Raw genomic sequence first — 18,514 nt, forward strand, 5'->3', positions numbered from 1 at the left:
CTAGTGTAAAGTTAATAAACCTAAGCAGATTCATATGTGAAAACTTATAGACTCTGAAACTGAAATGAACGGATCAAAGACAGCCAAGAAAATCTGGAAGCAGTGGTAAATAGAATTAAATATCATAGAAACATGTTATCAAAACACATGAAAACACACTGATTGACGTAGTGCACTGTAAGCTACCTAAGGCTCTCTAGGTGGTGAGCTCTTGGTATTGATAATGTCTGAAATCTCCCTAGGTGTTCTAACAAGCAATAGACAAAGACCTGATTTTCCAGATCAGGTTTTATTTCCTTCCTTTAACCTGCACCTGCCTGTAACATGACAGCCTGCTTGTTGGGGTTTCTGTCCTGCCTGGTTCCCACAGTCGTTATGTCCCAAAGTATCACACAGAAGTCTACATTAGCTATAAACTGATTGGCCCATTAGCTCGGTCTTCTTACTAACTCTTAAAACTTACATTAGCCCATTATTCTTATCTATGTTAGCCACATGGCTAAGTACCTTTTTTCAGCAGGACAGGTCACATTTTCCTTCTTCTGTGTCTGGGCAGGACTGGGGAGGAATGGGCTTCCTCCTTCCCAGAATTCTCTTGTTCTCTTTTACCCACCTCTACTTCCTATCTTATTGTCCCACCTATACTTCCTGCCTGGCTACTGACCAATCAGCATTTATTTAAAACATAATTGACAGAATACAGAATTGTCCCACACCACCTGCCTTCTGCTCTGGTGGCATCTAGGCCTCTGGGTGGACCCCAACATCACTTTGTTTCCTCCTTTGTACTTTAAACACTGACCAACATGGTCAGTCACTCGTCACCCTTAACCACCCAAGTCCAGGAATAGTTTATCACCTTTCCCAATCCCGCTTTGAGTTCTTTTAGACAATATTTCATGTAGCCCAGGATAGCCTCAAACTCTCCATGTAACCATGGATGACCCAATCTCCCATTCCCCACCTCCAAGTGCTTGGACACAAAGCTTGAGCCACCATGCCTAGCTCCTTTCTTTCACATGCCTGTATGCTTCCTCTAATCTCTAATAGTAAAGTTTATAAATGAATATTCAAGGACTGACTTAAAGACACGACGGTTTGGCTGTGAATATAGGACCTGCTCTATCGTAAAGTTCAACTGTACTGGATAATCCCAAATCCTTTCTTCATCAGAAAACATCACAAATAACCTCCCCCAAGTCACCAAACATTGAATGTTTCAAATGACTTTTTGTAGTGGCTCTCTGGGGTTTTCTCAAATTTTAATTTCCATAAAAAAGAGACTTTTAAGTTGCATGAAGCAGAGAGTGGAGATAGGAGAGCTCCTGCCCAGTTAAATTGATACCTCTACAATTGCCCTGTTAGTTAAAGGGAGGGAGGGGTGAAATTCTCGACCAAGTGCCAACATTTGATGATTTATTTTAACATACATGTTAGGCTTCAGTCTCTACATCATAAAACCATGCTGGTCCACAAAGATGCCAGATGGAAGACCATGGGGCTGTTAGTTTAAAGCGTTCTGGAGAGACAGTGACTTAGGGCCACAGATAAATACAGTGTCCACAATTAAGTTACTAAGCTAACAAAGAAGGGATGCAGTTCTATTCTGGTTATAATTTATGAGGCATTTACAAAATGCTAAATGTGTGCTCATAGTTGAAGAGTTAAACACTTCCAGTTTAGCCCATCCATTTCCAACAGCCCCTGTTGTTGGGAAGTTCTTCCCTGGCCTATGGTACTCTAGAGATTAAGTTCAATCCCTTTTTTGCTCAAGAAAAATTGAAAATATTTTGTAATGTTTGGTTGGCCATTAGTCTTTCCTTCTGATGAAGTGGTCCAGCTTCCAGATTCTGCTCTTTATATGACTTCATTTGGATCTAACTCAATCTCCTGGACATCTAAAGCAGTAGTTCTCAACCTGTGGGGCTTAATGACCCTTAGGGGTTCACCTAAGACCATCAGAAAACACAGATATTTACATTACCATTCATAACAGTAGCAAAGTTATAGGTATGAAGTAACAACAAAAAATAATGTTATGGTTGGGGTCATCACAACATGAGGAGCTGAATTAAAGGATCACAGCATCAGGAGGGTTGAGAACCACTGCTCTAAAGAGTCCTAGAAGATAGCACACAACCCAGAAAAGAGTATAAAATTGCAGTGTGCTGTAATCATTTAAAAAAAAAGCCCAGAAGAGCGACTGGCATCCTTTATTTAAGCCTCTATCATCTGTTGCTATAACCAGTGTTGCTGTTACTTTACCCCGAGCTGATTGGTTTTCTCGCTTAATTCATACACTTGGCTTTTTAATTAGCTCTTAGCATTCCAAGATATTAATAACCTTTTTCTCTTTGCCACTCCGACATCTCTCCCATCTTCTACCTGGATAATGCATCCTTGGTGTTCATGTAGTTAGTCATTTGTTTCTATTGAATCCTATCTCAGGAACTAGAGATGTAGCTCAAAAAATAGAACAGACTCTTGCGATGCACAAGGCCTTCGGTTAATTACCATCATACCCCCCCCCCAAAATAGTAATAAAATTCTGAACTTCAAATTTGACCCCAGTCTGGATTTTGGCTCTTTGACTTCACTTAAAAACAGTTGAACGACTTTACTGTTTCCCCGCTCACAGTTGAGTCAACACATGTTTAATGTCCTCATCTGAGTTGACTGATTCCCAATGCATGAATTCACTGACCGAGTCCTCTAACATATATCAGAAGGGACACAGGACGTCTATTGAAGCAATTTCCTTATCAGGGCACAAATTTACCTAAAACTAGTAATATCTCCTAGGTCAGTGTCCTCCAGCTTGAACATCAGAAAACAAAGACTTTCAAAACGTTTTGTTGAAAACCAGCTGCGCAGTGCCTGCTGCGGCCACTTAGGTGTGATAGAGAGATTGGGCACCAGTGAGTCACCGTACCTTAAGGAGACTTTGGTTCCAACTGACAGCTTAGCTTCCTTGTCAGAACAGGGCAAAGCTAACTCCCAAGAGGGCCATGCATCAAGCAGTGAACCTATATTGTCAAGAGACATGGACCATACACACTAGTATAGCCTGTGCCAGCAGGAAGTGGCAATGTAGAGACGTGATTTATTTTCAACAATCAACCTGGTGGGAAGAGAATTAGCCACTGGGAAAGCATATATTTACTCTACTGGTGTTCTCTTGGTAAAAATCGGTTTTAGGGACACCTTACTTAAGCTTTTTCCTCCAAGCTGAGGGTAACTCCTGGTGCCCTGAAAGAACCCTTGAGACCCAGCTAAGGGTTGTTCTGAAAGCAGGAAGGAGAACCTTTCCAATAGTGACATCATCCCGCTCTGGTTTTGCCTGTGTCTCTCCTAGCTGAAGTCAGCTGACTGGCACAGGGTTCTAAAGTCTGCCATTTTGACTTAGCAACAACTCTGTTGCTTCACAATTTCCCTATGTGCTTAACTGCCCTCTGCCTCAGTCTGCATTAGAGAGACTCTAATCACGCACAGACTGTCTTCCTGCTCTTACATAATGCCGAGGCGTGTGCTTGCCAGGATCTAGACAGCCAAATGGAAGCAGAGCTTGGCGATTAGAGGTCTAAAAGACTCCTGACGTTGTTGATGAGGACCCTTTTTCCGGTCTGAGCAGACATGGACATGGAGCCGGGCTGCTAGTTGCCTCAGCCAAGGAGAGAAATGCTTTGGCGTTGCAAGACATTCAGGACATGTACTCTGGGTCCTTGCAGGAAGACGGGGCGGGGGCGCTGCCGTTTGAGTCATGAGCTCCACTATGTGTCTTGGCACTGGAGCCTTGGAAAATTTTGCCTCACATCTATTTCCTTGTTATAAGATGGAAATAATAAAAGCATTCACCTTCAATAGTTGTCGCTATAAGTGAAAACTCATTGCCCTTTGAGCGTGGAACATAAGAGTCCGATTAATGTTAGCTATTACCTTCCATGTGTCCAGCAAGTGATCTTCTGGCTTGATTTGAACACCACAAATTGGAGTAGAGAGAAGCACATTGTCTAAGTGGTTGTACTTCTATACCAGACATTTCTGTACTATTTCAACTATTCACGAGTAAATATTATAAGGGGAACATCACAAAAGGACTGATTTTTTTTTTGTGCACTCTTGGGGTGTACCAAGAAGACATATGGCACATCACAGGGCTTAATCCATATTTGCTGAAAGGATAATTGAATGTAGCTTCCTGCTTCTCAACATTCTGGTTCCTCAAGAAGTGGTAAGGGGAGGAGAAATGAGGAAATCTGGGCAGAGCACCTAACATCATATGACACATAGGTTTGCAGTAAGGAGGGGTGTAGGGTCATGAGACTCTAGGCAGGGTGATTGAGAGTATATAAGAGATATGAACAGAAGCAGCAAAATCTGGGAAAACATTTTCCTACATGTGGAACTTTGAGATCAGAGGGAATACATATAAATATACGTACATCCATATCTACATACATTCATGCATATATACATAAGGTACACAGCAGGAAGTGGCTAGCTTTATGTCAACTGGACAAAAGCTAGAATTACCAGGGAGGAAGGAGCCTCAATTGAGAAAAATGCCTCCATAAGATGAGGCTATAAGCAATCCTGATTTTCCTGATTAGTGATCGATGGGGGCGGGCCCAAACCATTGTGGCTGTTGCCACCTGTGGGTTCTATAAGCAAGAAGGCTGAGCAACCAGTGAGGAACAAGCCAGGAAGCGGCATTCCTCTGTGGCCTCTGCCTCCAGGCTCCTACCCTGCTGGAGTCCCTGTCCTAACTTCCTTTGGCGATGAACTGTGATGTGGAAGCATAAGATGAATGAACCCTTTCCTCCCCAAGTTACTTTGGTCATCATGTTTCGTCATAGCAACTGAAAGTCAAACTACGACACTGCACAACGTGACAACACAAAGCACAGGGTCCTGCACAGGCCAGAGGTGTAGGGAAAGCTTCTCCAGATGAGTTTTTTGTTGTTGTTGCTGTTGTTTGGGGGTTTGGTTTTTTGTTCGTTTGTTCGAGACAGGGTTTCTCTGTAGCTTTGAAGCCTGTCCTGTGACTCATTCTATAGACCAGGCTGGCCTCAAACTCACAGAGATCCTCCTGTCTCTGCCTCCCGAGTGCTGGGATTAAAGGTGTGTGCCACTACCGCCCAGCCCTCCAAATGATTTTTGAAAGAAAACCAAAAGAATGAGCAAAACTTTATGATGAAAGTGGTACAAAAAGAGACTTGCGCGCGCGCGCGTGCGTGCGTGCGTGCGTGCGTGCGTGCGTGTGTGTGTGTGTGTGTGTGTGTGTGTGTTTATCCCAAGACCCTGAGGTAGGCAGAGTCTTGGTTTTCTACAAAGCACAGAGAGAAGCCACCTGAAATACATATGTGAAGGAAAACGATGACCTATGTGACCAGACATCAGCGTAGTGGCAGAACTACACACGATAATATAGGTTAGGCTAAGAATTTATTTGAAGGGAGAAGACATTGAGTGAGCATGGAAGACGGGGGGTCTAGCACATGAGAATTTTCTGGCTGCTCTGAGAGGAACTGAGATTGATATGCCTGGCGCGTCACTATGCCCAGCCTAGTGAACATAGTATGTAGAGTGTAGGATGAGAAGCCGAGGACCAGCGGAGAGTGAGCTGTCACCAGCGCCGTCTCCACACATACACTGAAAACACTCAGAGGCATCACTGCTGATGGGCTGGATTAAACAATGATGCATACGACCAACATTCTGTGAGAAACATGACCTGCTAAAGAAAACGTAGAAGTGGACAGATAATATGACTGCTTGTCATTTTTACATCTACTTAGGAACGATTTGTATTTTCTCAGAAGCCAATGGTAAAACTAAGAACTGGTTTCTCTCTCTTCAGGAAGGCAAAGGGTTGTCACTTATCAACCTTACTCTTCCCTACAACCTTGAGAGGTGACAAAGCAGAGCTTGCTGCTGTACATCTTCTCTCTGCCTCCCGTCTACTGAACTCACTCTACAGGCATAAAGGAAGTGAATCCCTGACAAACTAAATGACTAGCAAAAATTGTTGCCAGGGGCAATCTGAATGAAAACCTCATCCCATCAAGCCTTCACTCCTCCATATTAGACACCAGAGACATCAGCTATGAAGGAATTCTCACTTATAAAAGTGCCCACTTCCATTGTATGTTGTTATAGCATTTTAAGTTTTCAATCACATGTAAATTTATCAGAGGAACTCATGTAATTATTTCCTTTGTATATAGATAAACTACCCTGACATCTTCTCTAACCAACTGCTTGTTAGACAGCCAAGCCTGAACATCTCCAACTTACTATGTCTAGAACAGAAACCACTATCGCCCCTCCTCCTGGTCCAGTTCGTCTTTCCCTTTCCCAGTTCAGCCCAGCTTTTACTTCAGCCCCTCACCTCCTCCCTCTAGGACAGACCCCACATTCCATTCATTATAACCCTCTGTGCATTAACTTTAACTTCTCAGATATCTCAAGTAGCCCTCAGAGCACGGCCCTGGTTGTCCCCACCAGAAGGAATTCTGTATCCGCTCAGATTTGGATTCTTGCGGTTGCCTTCATCTCTTTTCTCATGATGTCATTCAATGCTTTCCTCCTTGGCATCCTAACTCTAACTCCTCCTCCAGTGACTATCCTCCAGTGCCAACAGGAAAGAGTCGATTTTAGAATTGCCCCCAAGTATCTTCATGGTGTGGCCCTTTGCCTACCTCTTAGACATAACAGTCTGAAGTCCATGCTATGTTCCCTGTATTCCGGTGATACCAAAGATTTTTCTGGTCACCATAACTTGATCTAGATGGCACTCCATCACTCCAGTGCCATCATTCTGGTTTCCTTAGACTATTGATCCGTAAAAGTGTGCTCAATCACTGAGTCAGCCCGCCTCTCCATCTGAAAGCTCCTTCACTTAGACACGTGAATAGCTAATTCTCTTTCCTTCAGGCCCAATCACCACCAACTCAGGTTCTTTTTATTTCCCCATTTTTATACAGCATCATATTTATTATCCTCATTGTTTATTGTCTCTGCCTCTCTATTTAGAATTTAAGATCTTAATATAAGATCCAAAACTTTGAGCTGGTTAGAGGAAGAAGGTACAGAGAAACACTTGATGATTTAGACCTAGGCAGTGGCTTTCTGACTAGGACTCCTACGTCCTCAGGACATGATAGCAAGAAGTGACAGATGGATGGCATTAGATTAGAGAGCTGCGACCCAGTCAAGGAAACGATTGTCAGAGTAAAGAGACGTTCTATAGAATGAGAGAAAATCTGCTAGCTATTCACGTATAAAAGATTCATATCTAGAAGATAGAAAAGATTCAAAAAGGAAACCACCAAAAAGAAAATCATAATCAAATCAATAAGCAGGCAAATTAATTGAAGAGATTCTTCTCAAAGTACAAATCCCAACAAATTTCTGAAATAATTTTCATAAATGATGATCCTTAGCCACCAGAGAAATGCAAATGCGAACCACATTGAGATTCTCTCTTCTCCCAGTTGACAGGGCTCTCATCAGGAAAACAAATGTTGATGAGGACAGGGGTAGCAATGCGATGCTGTTGCCAGGAATGCCAATTAGCCCATCCACCGTGGAAATATATACGGAGGTTCCTCATAAAACCCAAACAAGAACTACTACATTATCTAGCTGTGTTGTTCTGATTATATACCCAATGGGTATTAAGTCATCATATACCACTATGTTTGCTGTGGCCCTGGTCACAACAGCCAGGAGACAGAATCCACCTAGGTACCCACCAAAAGATGGAAAGTAACTGTGAATATATGCATCCCTGTCTAACAGGATCTCCCCATTAATTTTTTTAACTCAAATGCATAAAGGTGTTATTTCATATTCACCTTTATTACACTACATTTCACTGATATTTTTCCTACTTCAGACACTTATTAGGTACCTTTTGATCTGCTCTAGTTGTTGGGTTAGAGGATACAGCTTAGGTTATCTTCCCCAATGCCTTTCCTCGACACTAACCACATTATAAAGGGCACTTTATAAATATCTGTTGAACTCAATTAGCCTGTCTAAATAATGTATTCAGAAGGTCTACATATTTTATTGTCTTGTCTTCTAGAAAGCTCAGGACCTGAAAAGATAGTCATAGCTCATGCTAGAGACCAGCAAAACTCTGCGATAACCTAGCCAAGCTGCCTTGCTAGCCCTAGATTACCTTGGTTTCCTAAATCCTTTGGATTAAAGAGGGAGGCACTGTTGTACAATGTGGACAACGGATGGGGTCAGAGGGTAAATTTTTCAAGCTCTATTTTGCCAGAAAATATAATTTGGTATTGAATAGCTAGCTGGTCTCAGACCAGATGGTTAGTACATTCTGATTTTTAGAACTGGGGATGTTTTCTGACTAAAAATAAATTAGAGGAAGAGGAAGCTATTACGTAGTTGCTTATATGTGAAACATAGAAACCAGCCACTCTACATTTTGTCCTCCCATAGCAAACTTGGGTGCGTTAGCCATATTTACAAGTATGTGAGCTAAGGGTCGCAGAATTTAGTGCCTGCTCCAATGGCAGACAGCTAGCAAGTGGATGGCTAGAATTCACCCAGCTCCATGTCCAGCCACAAACCTCAGGCCTCTTCCCAGGACTGCGCTGCCCCTCCAGCTGTGAGCCATGCGCTCTCCTGTCTATTTTACTGCCTTTGTGTCTTTCGTGTTTGGTTCTTTCATGACCCCACGCGCAGGCTAGAATGTTTAGAGCCGCTCTTTAATTCTCCTAAAGCTCAGACTCTATGTGAATACGGGAATGGATAAAGTAAAGGATGGATGTGGGAACACACCAGGTACCACACAGATGCCAGTCAAGTCTGTGGCCAGCCCTAAACCCACGTGGCTTCCAGCGAACCACCCAAAAAGTCCCAGCCATGTTCGTCTGCGTGCACTGATTGGTTGGTGCCATGAACTGATTACGAAAAGCAGCTCACAAATCCTTAGACCTCCCCTGCTCAATGATTCCAGTTTTCTCAGGCAAGGTGAAGTGAAGGTGACACTGACAGGCAGGGCCTTGCCTTTTGTCAGGACTGGACCGAGAGCAAAGCAAAGACAGAGCATCGATCATCACGTACAGAAGGCTGTTACGGAACATCACACTTTCCAGAGTACTCACAAGTCTGCTGGGGGCGGGATTGCTATTCTGTTAACAGCAATGACCGATGGGATGAAGGACAGGGGAGAGGAGGGCTGTCAAGGAAGAAAAGACATATTCAGACTCACACCACTGACTAACTCAGCTAGCAAAGGCATCGATAAAGACATTAAGTGATCCAAAAGCCTGGTCCAGTAGAAGCCTATAGATAGCAATTATGTCACCCCCAAGGTCAAAAGCGATAAAGGTATACTCTGTTGAAGGCTGATAGTGTGCCCAGAAGCTTCATTTCTGTGGCCTTGCTGGGCACTCTGAAGACAGGGTGAACAGAGATCGGTCTGTAGCCAGAAATCAATCAGTTGACCTACTGGGTATTGGGGAGGACTTCTAGCTTAGCACCCTGTCATCTGTCTCAGTCACAGGCAGGACTTTGGAACAATTCTATGACAAAGAAAGACCTTGGGGACTGGTCTACTTCACCCTCTCGTTCCCCATCAGCTTCCCTGGTGTAGATAGATAAAGAATCCCAGTTTTTAATCTCTTCTAAGGACACAAAGCACATGCACTGGAGAACATATTCCAGATTGTTCCCGTTGTACCACATCTGCATAGCCAGCCTGGCTGCGCCTATGAGCACACCTGCATTTGTCAGAACATGTGTTTCCACTAGGGGTTTGCAAACTGTGATACCTTATGGCTCAGGAAGGGATGTGCAGAAAAATAGGGCACTTTAGGAGACCTGGTTTGTTTTTGTGTTCACGCTGGCACATGGGCACTGATAAAGAGAAGAAACCCTGGAATACTCGTTTTCTTTACTGACTTTAGGTTTCAGGGAAATGCATGTTTTAAAGGGGAATCTAGGGTTGTCCGGAGGTCCGCCTGAGCTGTTGGTAAAGGAAGCAGGAAGAAATGCAGGAATTAAAGACTGGAAGGAGGTGCCCGCACACACAACAGAGCATGTTCGAATTTAGTAGGTCACATAGAATTTTCTTGAACATTATCATTTAAAGATGGTCTTTGAGGGAGCCAAGAGAAGGCTTGATGAGTAAGGGCACTTCCCACCAAACCTGCCAACCTGAGTTTCCTCCCCGGAGCCCACACAGTAGACAGAAAAGACTGAACCCTGCACATTGTCCTCTGGCCTTCATACATACACTGTGTCATGCACACACAGACACACTACACACCAAATAAATATAAAAACAGTAAGGAATACTATTTGAAGGGATTTGAAATATAATTCTGTGGTACAGCGCTCGCCTAGCAAGCCCCCAGTTTGAATGGGTTTGATTCCCAGCAAAATAAAAAGTGAAGCCACAAAGGGTGTTTGCAAAGCTAATAAAATAGATTAGATTCCGGCAGCTATGCTGCTGGAAATTGAGGGTGAAGGGCATGAGAAATGCCAGAGGGAAGGGGACAGAACAAGGAAGGAAGGTGTTGTGCAAGGAGCCAGAGACTGTGGGAGGAACCTTTGTGCCAGGAGCCCAGGTAATCTCCAAGGCTGCCTTGAGGAGCTGAGAACAGTCTACTCCTTCCCGACATCTACCATCTCCCCTCTAGATGAGGAGAATTTCTTAGAACCTTCCCCTGGGGTCAGACTGCAGAGAAGTTAGTGAAGACGCTGGAGAGCACTGTAAGGAGCCCTCAGGAGACTTCTGAACTCAAGTTCAGGAACTCCACAACCAACTTTGACTTTAAAGAGTAGGAGAAAAGAACCTTTGTGTTGGGCACAGTCCTTTGTTTACACTAAAAATAGAAACGCCTACCAAATTGCCCACATGTTACTTTTCTCCTTCCTTATTTCTCTTTCCCCTTCATGCAAACATCCGGATCCTTCAAGGATATTAAATATTAGTCTGATTGAGTTTGAAAATCCAGAAACCCATAAATGTTTACAAAGGGTGGCTGAGAAACTCTTAAATCTGACAAACACTGCCCATTTACCATTCTCCCTTTGAAGGAAAGCAACCAGAAGACCAACAAGCACCCCAAAACACTTCCTAAGATAAACAACAAAACATTACTTGATACTAAAATTTAAGTGTTAATTTAGCGATTTTTTTCTCAAATTATTGATACTTTTTAAGAAAAATCTTAAACGCCATTTCAGTGAGTGTTTGACACTAAAGAAGGGTTGTTTCCTTTCCACTTCACCTCCTCTTGCCAGGAATACAATAGAAAGGGTCATGCTCAGATAATGAGCTTGCTCAGGACTTAGACTTCGTGCCCTGGAAGCGAGCACCTTTTATTCACTGAGCTGTGAACTGCCTCAAATACTTAGGTGATTTAATGTTTTTATCATAGCTGGCTTGTAAGCCAACGACACTCCCTCCAGTTTACAAAAAGTCATCCGAACCATGCTATCTAAACACCTGCAACCTCCAAGATGTTGGATTGCAGGGGTGGAAGACACTGACTCTTAAGCACTAACAAAACTGACTTTTCATTCTCAGCTATGGCCCAAGTGTCACTTGTCCCCACCCCTTCATTCATCTTCCAGAGACGGCAGGCAGCTGAGCGCCTGGCATTCCAGTTTCAACATGCATTTCTTTTGTCTTTTTCAATAGACAACCAGTGTGAGATGGCGAAAATTTTGCTCTTCTGGTTGGGTGTGTTTATTATTGACTGTGCACTCAGCACAGTGTGTGTGTGTGTGTGTGTGTGTGTGTGTGTGTGTGTGTGTGTGTGTGTGTGTATGTGTGTGTATGTCATATTTTATCCAAATGGCTAGAAGCATTTTATACTTGTGAGCAACTAAGCTTGCAACACGATGCTCACTCCAAACTAGAAATGAGTGAATTGCTCTCTTAAAAAAAAAATAATTCCTATTTTGTCTTCAGCTTAAGTTGTGTTGGAAGTTCTAGATTCTTTGAAATCTTATATTCTTTGACTCGAGAGCTGATTGAGTTAGACTCTGGGTACATACTCAACTACGAACACCTATTTTACATCTATAAACTTTGGGCTGTAGCATTCCCCACATTTTATATCAGTCTTTTCTTTCTGCTGCATCTAGGACAGAACACTATTTCATCCTGTAAGCAACAGCTGCATGGACTGCAACCCTGCAGAGAAGAAGATTTTCATGGCCAGATGTGACCCTCTCTCTGAGACTCAGCAATGGATTTTTGAACATATCAACATGACTATTTTAGAAAAAAATAGCTACCCTGCCAGCTCCTAGAAAGGAAAGAAGAGTGATTACCTACAGATTGGGAACTGTGTTGTCGCCGGTACCTGGGTCAAAGGAGTCAGGAATAACGTTTCCTAGATCCAGGAAGCCTGCTCGAAAGATGTGTAAACGCCATGTCAGGCTGTTCGGGAGGAGTTCCTACATCTGAAGAACTTGGCTAAGAACCCCACCAGCTGCTGCTGAGAACTGGAGACTAGCAGTTCCCTTGCTGGCCAAGGGTAAAGATTATTTAGGGACTGTTCGCCACGATTGCTGAGTTAATCGATCCTAGCATTTCTCAGGTCAAATCCTGCAGTAGTGAGTAGCTATGAATGGATCCTATTAATCGGGTGGGAGGGGGGCAGAAACAGAGTGCATGACTGCTCTGGCAACCTGAGGCTACCACAGGTCTAGAACTAGCCACGCTTGAGGGGTGAGCTCTTTGGTGCCATTCTCTGATGAGGAATGGGTTAAGCAGGTTTAACCCTCTAAAGTGCTGCAGATGATTTTAGAGTGCTCATACCATTCTCTTTTCTTTTGTCTTCTCTTCACACAAGGGTACACAGCATCTGAGACTCACATCCCATGTTCTCATTCACACTTGCCATTCTCCTTTCAGGGCCTTTATTCTCTGTCATGGTTCAGAGGAGTCCATGTTGCACCAATCAGATGACGTTCTAGTTCAGCGTCCTTGGAAGAATCCAGTTAAAAACAAAAACAAACAACAAAAAAGGCACTCTGCTACCCAGTTTCTCCAAAGAAAGATTCACAGAAGCAGCAAAACAACGCGCGTGAGTGCACGCGCGCACACACACACACACACACACACACACACACGTTAGGGAAGAAATTTCTCTAGGAAATCTATTTTTACTTTTCTATTATTTTTAAATTTTAAAAAGTCTGATGTCTGTCCAGTTATAACTTTGATTAAAGAAGGCATTGCAGTGGGGTCCATGTAATTTGTTTAATTGATCTTAAATAAATCTTCACCCCAAGTGATGTGGAAATGGCTTCATTCACTTCAATTCTGTTGAATCAAGCAATTTTAAAAGTGATGTTATTTAAGTATTAGTTTTGAAGCCCCACCCATTTTTGAAAATAATGATGTTGCTTTATTTGAAAGTCCAGGAAAGGAATTACTATTAATAAAGCTCTTATGACACCATTTTCTGTTAGTGGGCAGTATTTCAAGGGTATGGAAAAAAAGAAATAACTTCAAAATTAACGTGGTCTAGTTGTTTTGGGTACAGAGTGTTCTTACTTTTATTTTTATTATTTTTAATATAGCTTCCGTGTTAATAAGAAAATATATGTTAAGACGATCTATATATTTGGGGCATAGATCACTATCCAGAAGAATAAATCCCTTTTTCTTGTTGTTTGTTAATTTTTATTTTGCTTGATATTTTTGGTTCTGTTTCTTTGTTTGTTTTTTGTTTTCTTAAGATAATAGCAAAAATCCAGAGAAGCCCATCTTCTGGTGGAGCTTTTAACCTGGCCTGGGTAAGAATCCTCTACATCATTTAAGAGGCCCAACCATTCACGAGCCTAATATACAATACCTCTTCTTGAAAATGTGCATGTTTTTTTCTCTCTAAACCAAATCAAAATATGCAGTCAAACTACCCTGCTAAGGGTCAGGGAGGGGTTACTTTGGTGTCTTTACCAACTTCTTTTTTTCAAGCATTCTTTTCAAAAAGCTGGTTTTTTTAAAAAACTGACTGCCACTGAGATCTTTTGGATAGGTCAAGTCATCTTGTAATAGTCAAGATGCATAGCAGAGAAAATCAATAGTGAGAAATTAACCTGTATGTTGAATACTTCTAAGGAGTGGGTGAAGATTTATCTCAGATGTTCAGAGAGCAATCTGGCTGGAGAATTAGACAAGCCTATAAAAATTCACATTATGTCATTAAACAGTTGGCTGCTATTTACAATCAGACCAAAGAGACAGCCTTGGGTTGCGCAGCCTGGAAAGCCAAGCTTTGTAATAATCTCTTAGGATGTTAGAGGCATGGCTGGCTAGCCAGGGCCTAGCCTAAGTATTGCAGCATTTTAATGGGATATACAGAGATCCATCAAGATTGGTCTCTTACTCTCTGAGTAAAAGATTATTTTTAAAAAAAAAAAGAAATTATTTTTTCTTAAAAAAAAAAAAAGGAAGCTTGGGACATTAAATCCAACTGCCAACTATGGAAGAGTCATTAATGGTGTGCACTCGGGGAGCATACAAATGGAGTCCGGAGAGTCTGCCCCTGAGCAGGAGGGCAGAGCATTGCCCAGAAAAGCACATTGAGAAAGCACTTCCTGTGCCCCTCAAGGTCGGGAGTCTGCTTGCTTGAAATACAATCTGAAAAGCATAAAACAACGTATGTTTGCACTTTCCGTTAGCAGGAGGCACTGAACAATCCTCAGCAGGATGACTGTTCCTGGAAATAAAATTCTTGGAGAACTTGATAGTTGAGTACTCACACCAATTCTTTTACCAAGATGGGGTTCATATAAAGTTGGTGTGGTCAACAAAAATCATTATAAGAATAGTTCTGAAAGAAATAAGAAAATAATAATTTTTTGAAACCCCCTTTATGTATTTACAGGGGAAAAACAAAACCTATGCTGTAAAACCATCAGGAATGAACTGTGTGGTTCATGCTTTTTCAAGGCGGGATGAGAGTACCTTGGCAATACTAATGTACCGGCTTATATGTCTACTGTTATTTACTTATAAGACTATGATCACATGACTTGTTTTTAAATGTAGTCATTCTATCAGAAGCCTCAGTGAATAATGAAAGTTCCAGGACTATTTTGTGAATTGATAACATAGAACTTTATACAATAAATGAATAACACATAATGCAAATGGACTCACAGTCAATGAAAAAGAAGTGCCAGGCCCGTTATTTCTACATTTCTGAAAAACCATGAAACCAATATCAACCTGACACCATTTCTTTTAGTAGTGATTATATGTTTTAAAAGAAGATAACTGTTAAATTATAAATATGTTCCTTACCTTCACATGGAAAACTTCCATTTTTTTTCTTTGAATTTGAAACTGAACCTAGGGCCTTGAGTATGCAAGGCAAGTGCTTTGAACTGTATTCCCGGCCCCATTTTCAATCCTTCTAGAACTATCTATAAGAAAAGAGCAAAAAGAAATCTTTTACTTAGATAGAGACCAGCTCTATAAGGACAGCAGATCCATCAAAAAAGCCAGTGGCACTTTGATTCACTCTGATTCTACAGCCAACTGTCCCTCAGTCACAGAGGGCGACTCCTGCCACCGGGAAATTGCTCCTTCAATCCTTCACACAGCTCGAGATTAAGAAAGGGGGTGCTACCAAGTGAGGCCTGCTCTGCTGTTAGCACCCTGCTCCAGTCTTTCCCAGTCAGCAGCTCCCTTGCCCTCACTTGCAGAGGAATAGTGACCTTTTTTTTTTCCCCTTCAGAATTTAGGATCATCCTAAAAAATATGATATTATGGCTGTTGATTTATCATTCCAGGAAGCTGCTTACTAAAATATCTTTAGGTTTCTTTCCCTGTCGGGGATATAAAACTGCTGTACATGGCCAGGTGCTGGGAACAGGCTGGAAAAAGGGCCTTTAACATAAATCATACAAAGGAACACCTCACAGTGAACATATGTGGCGAGAAGGGCATCATCGTGTCTCTAGACATGGGTGCGGACAGCCTTCCCCATTCAGTGCCTGCGAAAATTCTCCCCTCTCCACCATCACTCACAGACCACAGGGCTAGCAGTAATTACTCTCCACGTGGAGCTGTGGTTGAGGACACTGAAGCGTGACAAGTGGCCAGTCGTTCCCACACTGCCGGCACAGGGAGAGTGCTCTTTGATTTATGTCTATAGCCTCCGCTCCCAGAACTCGGAGCTGTTTGCAACTCCATTTGGCGGACTCGACACTGGCCTGAAGCTTCTCTTCGCAGCCGCTCAACCCGGCACTTGACATTCCAGACTGGTGTGTCTGCTTCTGCGGCCTCTCAGCAAAAAGACAGCTGGGGCTGGTGTTTGATGCGTCTCTTCAGAGAGCTCTGGAGAGGGTTCCTGCGTCCCTCCCACCCGCTGTGGCCCCCTTCAGCTCGCCACACATTAGATTTCTGGGATTTCCACGGCTCACGTCTGCTCAGTGTAACGGAGTGAAAGGACTGACGGGAGCACAGAGGGGCTGGTTAAATTTCCAGATCCCATTGCTAATTATTTTACTCTGACATCACTCACCTTGGGGTGGGAGGCAATCATAACTAAGAAGCGTATGTCCTGGCTCTTCAAGGACAGTCTTGGTTTATGTCTATTTACCTACATATTCATAGTGCCCCCTTGCTCCTAAAGGTGACATGAATTACCTAACAAATTACGTAATTACCTTATTTATAATCCATTTCAGTGCTTATGGTTCCTCTGTGGAAATTGCTAAAAAGTCTGTTGCTTCTTCCTGTCTTCAAGAAATCAACCAGCCTTCCCTTCAAACGGGCCAAGACTATCGTCACACTACTGACGACTTCCTGTTGTTATTGACATGATAGTTCACAGGTGGTTTGATGGAAGAGTGATCGTCAAGAGTTTTTTTTATCTGCCTAAATTACTTTTCTGATTTAATACAGTTCTAAACTTAGATAGGTTCTTAAATACAGTTTTAAAATGTACCTGGAACTTGAAACCAAGACATTTCCAACTTCTCCAGGTACAGACAGTAGAAACCCAGCACAGACTGAGGGCTGTTTTGCTAATTCTAATTTGATGACAGGACAAAGGCTGTTTCGTCATTGCTCTTGCTTTGCAAAGCGGTCTTGTATTTATTATCACAGTCCCCCTAATGCAGTGGCTCTTGCAATAGATGTCATTAACTATAGTTATGAAGAAACTGTAAGATTCAGAGTAAAGAATTTTGTAGGGACCTATAGCAAGTTAGTGGAGTCGCCACTAGAACCCAGGCCTTTGCTCAGCATCCTCCAGGGTACCTCATAGCTCCCAGGAAATCTGAGCTACTACACAACACTCTGATCACTTATTCCTCTGGGACTTGGGGTTTTAGCCCCTCTCTTGTGTTTGTTCTTCTTTGTACCTGTGTGTTTTTATTGGTTTTCCTGCAAGCTTATTAAAGTAAGAATACCAAACCGAATCCAGGGTTAATCCCTCTTAATGAGATTTCCTGGGTACTTTGAAGAAAAGAAGTGAGCAACTCAAGCTATTTGTATAGCTGTCGATGATAAATCCTAACGCAAACACTGTGTGCTCCGGGATGGCTAATGAGCTCAGTCCTAAGGGGTATAAAGCAGCCACCAAACAGAGAGCCTGCCTTTACTCCACAGCAAAACCCTAAACTGACCTTTTCCTGCAGAGCCTTGTGGCTCACCCCTGAGATCCACGCACTCAAGAGGCAGGAGGATGGCCGTGAATTCCAAGCTAGCCTAGACTCCAGAGTGAAACCTTGCCTCAACATTATATGAATAAGTTGAATAGAGACTCATTCTTATAATACCACCACTGTGAGGCAGAGACAGGTGTATCCCTGTGAGTTTACGGTCGGCCTGGAATACATAGAGAGTACCAGGTCAACCAAGTTTACATAGTCAGACCTTGTCCAAGGAAGGGAGTGAGGAAGGAAGGAAGGAAGAATGGCAAAGGGGAGAGAGGGTATGAAAAGGGGTAAGAAAGAGAGAGAAAAAATTGAAAATATATCTATATCACTGTCAATACTCTCCTGAGCATTCTTGCAAGTTCTCTCTCTCACACACAGTGGAGACACTGTGGGTCCAGTGTGTGTTCTGTTCTCTGGATATCTGTCTGTCTTTTCTGGGCAGTTTGGTTAAACCATGTATCTTGTGTATTCTCATTATTAAACAAACTGCCACAACCTAGGTGGGGTATACACATTAGAAATGTATTTCTCACAGTTCTAAAAGCTGAGGAGTCCAAGATAAGAGAGCGGTTAGAGTCAGTGTCCCATGAGAGCCCCATTTTAGTCCAGAAGACTGCTTCCTTTCTCTTCACTAGTGACACGACTCTGGGGTATAAGGCACCAATGCTAATCTTGTTGACTCTGCTCTCCATTAATTCCCAAAGGCCAGAACCTAACATGTCGGCCTTGGAGGCCAGGAGTTCAACATACGAAATGAGAGGGTGTACACAGACCCAGACCGTAGCACTAGGCTTACCCCAAATCTACTAAGTGAGGATTTGGGGGGAAGCTGATAAACACA

At 42.7% G+C, this 18,514-nt stretch overlaps 1 protein-coding gene across 1 annotated transcript in view; it reads left to right on the plus strand.

Annotated features, from left to right (window-relative positions):
* The window catches only part of Galntl6 (polypeptide N-acetylgalactosaminyltransferase like 6), a 1,112,723-nt gene extending 1,100,423 nt beyond the window's left edge, over positions 1–12,300 (plus strand). Inside the window, exon 12 of the mRNA XM_038327381.1 lies at positions 12,133–12,300. Within this exon, the coding sequence (XP_038183309.1) occupies positions 12,133–12,300 (168 nt within the window). The remainder of the gene's footprint in view (positions 1–12,132) is intronic.
* Positions 12,301–18,514: the final 6,214 nt, after the last annotated feature.

Source organism: Arvicola amphibius, chromosome 4 (genome assembly GCF_903992535.2).
Source record: "Arvicola amphibius chromosome 4, mArvAmp1.2, whole genome shotgun sequence".
In the NCBI taxonomy this organism is placed as follows: domain Eukaryota; kingdom Metazoa; phylum Chordata; class Mammalia; order Rodentia; family Cricetidae; genus Arvicola; species Arvicola amphibius.